The following is a 4,550-nucleotide window of genomic DNA, read 5'->3' on the forward strand; positions in this document are numbered from 1 at the left end:
CCACATACTCACTTGCAGTTTCATATCACTTCCTATTCTACACATGTCATTCAGAGAACTCCATTAACATCAGGGTAGTTCTTAATTACCTTTTTGCTATCATGGGTGATTTGCTTTACAGATTCTTTTTTATCTGATAAAATGTTCCCTTTTCCAATTTTTAAAGATTTAGTTTAATCCGATCTCTGAGCTAATGAATACCATGTTTAAAGATATTTAAAGTCTGTTTAAATATTTGATGATAGTATGGAATAAGTTGAAAATTTGCTGATTTTTTTTGTTTTTTTCCAAAAATATTAATAGCTTTTATTTTATTTTATTTTTTCGATGAGCTGATATATTTAATACATGAAAATAAATACATGACTATTAAAATTTTAAATGTCCACCCACATATCACCTTGTGTTCCCTGCTGGTCCACATACTGTGCCTGGGAAAATTCCTGAGGTGTCCAGACTCAGCTAGAAACTCATCCTGAGCAGAAGCTTGGCTTGAAGGGAGGGAGAAGGAACCCTCCGGGTTGGCGATCATACCCTTTACTCACACTTGGTGGCGAGACCATGTTGTGGGTGTGATGGAGGGGGTGGGGGGACCCTCCCGGGGGACACCCCTGGGTTGGCACTGATATGCTGTGTGGCTATGACAGAACTTGAAACAGGGATCTCAAGAGGCGGCCCTCATATCCACCTCAGCGGCAAAGGCAGGGAGCAACCAGAGGTTGTCAGAAGAAAGGGCGGCACTGTCCCCCCTCGCTCTGCCCCCAGGAGTGCTTTGCCAATGCCTGGTGGTCTCCCCAAAGGCCCGCCCACCAGTGCCATCCTCTGAAACTCTGCCCTTTGCTGTGACCCCATGGGCAAACCTGCAGAAAGCACCAAGAAATTCATTTCCAAGGTGGCTTTGGTTTCTGGGTGGCTCCGCCTCGTCGGGGGGTAACTGGCACTGAAACACTGACTGAATGAGCCCTGGGAGTCACCAGGGGCCTCCGGAAGGTCACTCCTGACGGGGAAGGTCTGGGATCTTGAGGCCCGTTTGTGCAGGGGGTACTGGTGGGTGGGTGACTTGTGCTGGGGACATTAAGGTGGGTGAGGGAATAAGAACGCTCCCACCTCGGAGGGCGTGGAGAGTCTAACCCATCCACGGACAACCTCCGGGAGTCTGCCACCACCCTGCGCTCTGTCTTCGAGGGACCAGCTGGGTGAATGGCTCGCACTGGAGTCTCCCTGGGGTGGGGTGAGTGGCTGCCCCTAGGGGTAGCTGGGGGTGTCCAGAAGAGGGCATGGAGCTTTGCAGCATCCCCCTTCGTCATCCATGAGGCCTCCCAGCCGGCGCCCTCAGGTCGGGAGCCAAAGAGCGACTCATCGCAGTAAGATGGAGTGTGGCCAACCAGTCTGTATTTGTTCTTCTTCCTTGGTGCGAGGGTCAGGGTCTTGTCCCTGGAGGAGGTAGTCTCACAGCTCCCGTTGGCCCCTGAGGTCTGTGACGCCCCTGTACCCACTCCTCTGGTTCTGTTGGCCTTCCCCATCCACGGTGGGTCAAAGACTGGTGGTGTGGGCTGGGTGCCTGCAGGACTGCCAAACAAAGTCTCATCCACGTATGACGGCCTAACCTTGACCCGGCAGCTGCCCCGGCAGCGGTGCTGAACGTGGAGGGTCTGCATCCCACTGACGGCCAGCTCCACCGGGGTCTTCACGCTGCTCACGGTCTTGGGTGACAGCAGGTGTGCTCTGCCTGTCAGTCCCTGCCTCCAGGTCTCCCTCCTGCAAAGAGCTCTACAAGCATTGTCTCATTTAATCTTCTCAGCAGTCCTGTGGGGTAGCATCCATTATGTCCATTCTACAGATGACAAAACTGAGGCTTCAAAAGATGACGTCACAAGTGTAAGTCCCACCTATAAAGCTGAGCATCTTGGCTGGCTGATGTCGGGCGGCAACCCACAGCGCCCCCTCCCCCCAGGCCTGGACTCCTTTGCGGGGACGCTTGGGCACCTGTAGCGCGCGGTACATCCGAGATCTGCAGCTCTGAATCCCGGGAGCACGTGACCCCTGGCAGCTCAGGCCGCCCCCGGCCCCCGCCCGGGGCACCGCGCGGGCAGACTCTACCCGGGAAACCGAGCCCTAGCTATGCATGCTCCGAGCGCCTATTAATAGCTTTTAAAGTAATGAGTCTAAACACATTTACTTTGCAATCAAATTACTTTAGACTATAAATTCAGAATCATTTTTTTTTAAATGAAGCACTGTTTTCCTTAAATAAGAGAGTCTAGAGCAGATTGGTACTAAAGGAAGTGTTGCTAGTAATTGAAAATCAAAAGTCTAGAAGAAAACTTCCTTGTCAATGCCAAAAGACATCTAAAGTGTATGTCTGGATATTTTCCTTCTTTTGTACTTCACTTTGTCTCAAGGGTAAAAATCCACCTGATAGTAAATGAAAAAAAAAATCTCTCATTGAATTTAAAAATTAAAAGTATTTATCCTTGTTATTTTATTGTCTCTATATTTGTAGCAGAAACCTTCTATATCTTACACTGTCATACTTATTCATGGGAAATAATTAATGTTTAACTTTCTCAAAACTGAATTCTACTAGTGTACTTCCAGGCCATAAGATAATAGGTTTCTGAAGCACTAAAAGAAATGTCTCCAGTGAATCCAAAGTCACAAATATCCTCGCTATATACATGGAATATAGAATTCGGAACAACCTCATAATAAAAAGAAGCAGAAGAAAAGAGTATAGTAATTGAAGACTGGTCTTTTCATTTTACTTTAGAGACATATTATTCAGTAATATATGTCCATTATACTTCTTAACCATACTAAAACTCTATCCCTACATTAAAAACATCATTGATTCTATTCTCATTCATCTGCCATGTGTGTGGTGCCACCTGTTCTGCAACAGCATAGCTACAACACCTGGCCTTCCTACTTTCTGTATTATTCATCAAACACATGTGTAGAGGTTTTATGTTTGCAATCTGTTCCTCATGTGAATCCTCAATTTTTTGTGAAGCTGTGATGTGTAGGGGGTTAAGAATAGAACTAGAGAGATCAATTGGCTTTACATATAGCCTGCCTAGGTGTCTGCCTATATGGTGTGATCTGAAATCTGCCTGCAAGCTAGCACATCCTGAAATATGCCTCAGTCAATCCAAAATGATGCGTGGAATGTGCCAGTAGAGCAGAAATGCACTTCTTATTTCTATACATTGTACTTTCCCAAACAGTAAGTTGAAGAAAAATAATTATGTAATTCAGTTAGAATTAGAAAGAGATATATAAGTCAACTATTATAGTGGATATAAGGTAAATGGAGTTATTGTTATTTTGAGTATAATGACACAAAAATCTCAGAAAATAGTAAGTAAGAAGCAGTAGCGTTTGTAAAAGAAAAACTAATATGTAACCACAATTAACCTTTTGGTGTTCTTGATTCTTAACTCCGTGTGTGCATATGTTTGAAATATATATATATATATATATATATATATATATATATATATATATATGTCATATCTATTTAATTTAAAACAGTTTTTATCTTGAAATGACATATGAAAAAAACATACATGATTATGGATTTATTATTTTCATAAAAAAAGTGGTTTCTTATTTGACTAACTTTTTTGTTTGTCATTTTGTTCTCAGGGCTTGATGTAGTGTCTAGCACATAATGCAGTAAGTATCTATTTAATAAGCTAAAAACTTGTTTGTATAAATGATATATATTTATTGAATTATTTTATTTAAAAGCTGTTTTCTTTACTATACCAGAAAAGTCTAAATCTGTGGTATTATTCACTGGTTAGCAATAACTTTGAAATTATGACTGTGGGTTTCCACAGGAAATACACTGTTTCCTAAACTATGTTTTTATAAATCAGTAGAGAAAAGCTATTTCCATTTTCAGAAAATGGGATGTGGAGGCATTCTAAGGTTTTAGTGGATACAACCAGAGGTGCTTGGAATCCTGTTAGTCATGGGACTACCCTATATACCAAATAATTATTTTGCATTTTCTATGACGTTTGTATGTCCCAATGTCTATGAATATAAATGAAAAAAAATTTCTTTGTTAGTATCTGAGCATAGAAGTCATCTTTGTTTTATACAAAAAATCCTTGTGCACATTTTATTATAAGTTTAATTATAAAATCCAACTGTCTTGTGAATTTGGGGGAGTTTGTTCTTCATTTTATTCAGAAGTTTATCATAGTGATGCATTATTTAAGTAAATCAACCTACTAATGGTTACTTTGCTATTGTACTGGATCAACAATATTAAAATATAGTTTGTTTTCACATGGTGATGCAGCTGCAAATGTGAGTTCATTATTATTTAGTTTAATAGTACCTAAGCATATTAAAATGCATATTTACTATGAAGTATTATATTTAATTCTTTTATTATTAGAGTATTATATTTATTTGGAAAATTATGTGCATAACTAGATTATATTATCCTTAAATTAAGTTTTAAGAGAGTGTCATGGGTTGAATTTTGTCTCCAAAAATGATACATTGAGGTTCTAATCTCAGGTGATTGTCTG

General features: G+C 41.0%; 1 protein-coding gene across 1 annotated transcript; it reads right to left on the reverse strand.

The window, feature by feature from the left end:
- Positions 1–753: 753 nt before the first annotated feature.
- On the reverse strand, positions 754–2,090 carry LOC132477598 (RBPJ-interacting and tubulin-associated protein 1-like). Its single transcript, XM_060080037.1, has one exon. The coding sequence runs from the start codon at positions 1,656–1,658 to the stop codon at positions 882–884; it is 777 nt and encodes a 258-aa protein (XP_059936020.1). The 5' UTR covers positions 1,659–2,090; the 3' UTR covers positions 754–881.
- Positions 2,091–4,550: the final 2,460 nt, after the last annotated feature.

Source organism: Mesoplodon densirostris, chromosome 17 (genome assembly GCF_025265405.1).
Source record: "Mesoplodon densirostris isolate mMesDen1 chromosome 17, mMesDen1 primary haplotype, whole genome shotgun sequence".
Classification (NCBI taxonomy): domain Eukaryota; kingdom Metazoa; phylum Chordata; class Mammalia; order Artiodactyla; family Ziphiidae; genus Mesoplodon; species Mesoplodon densirostris.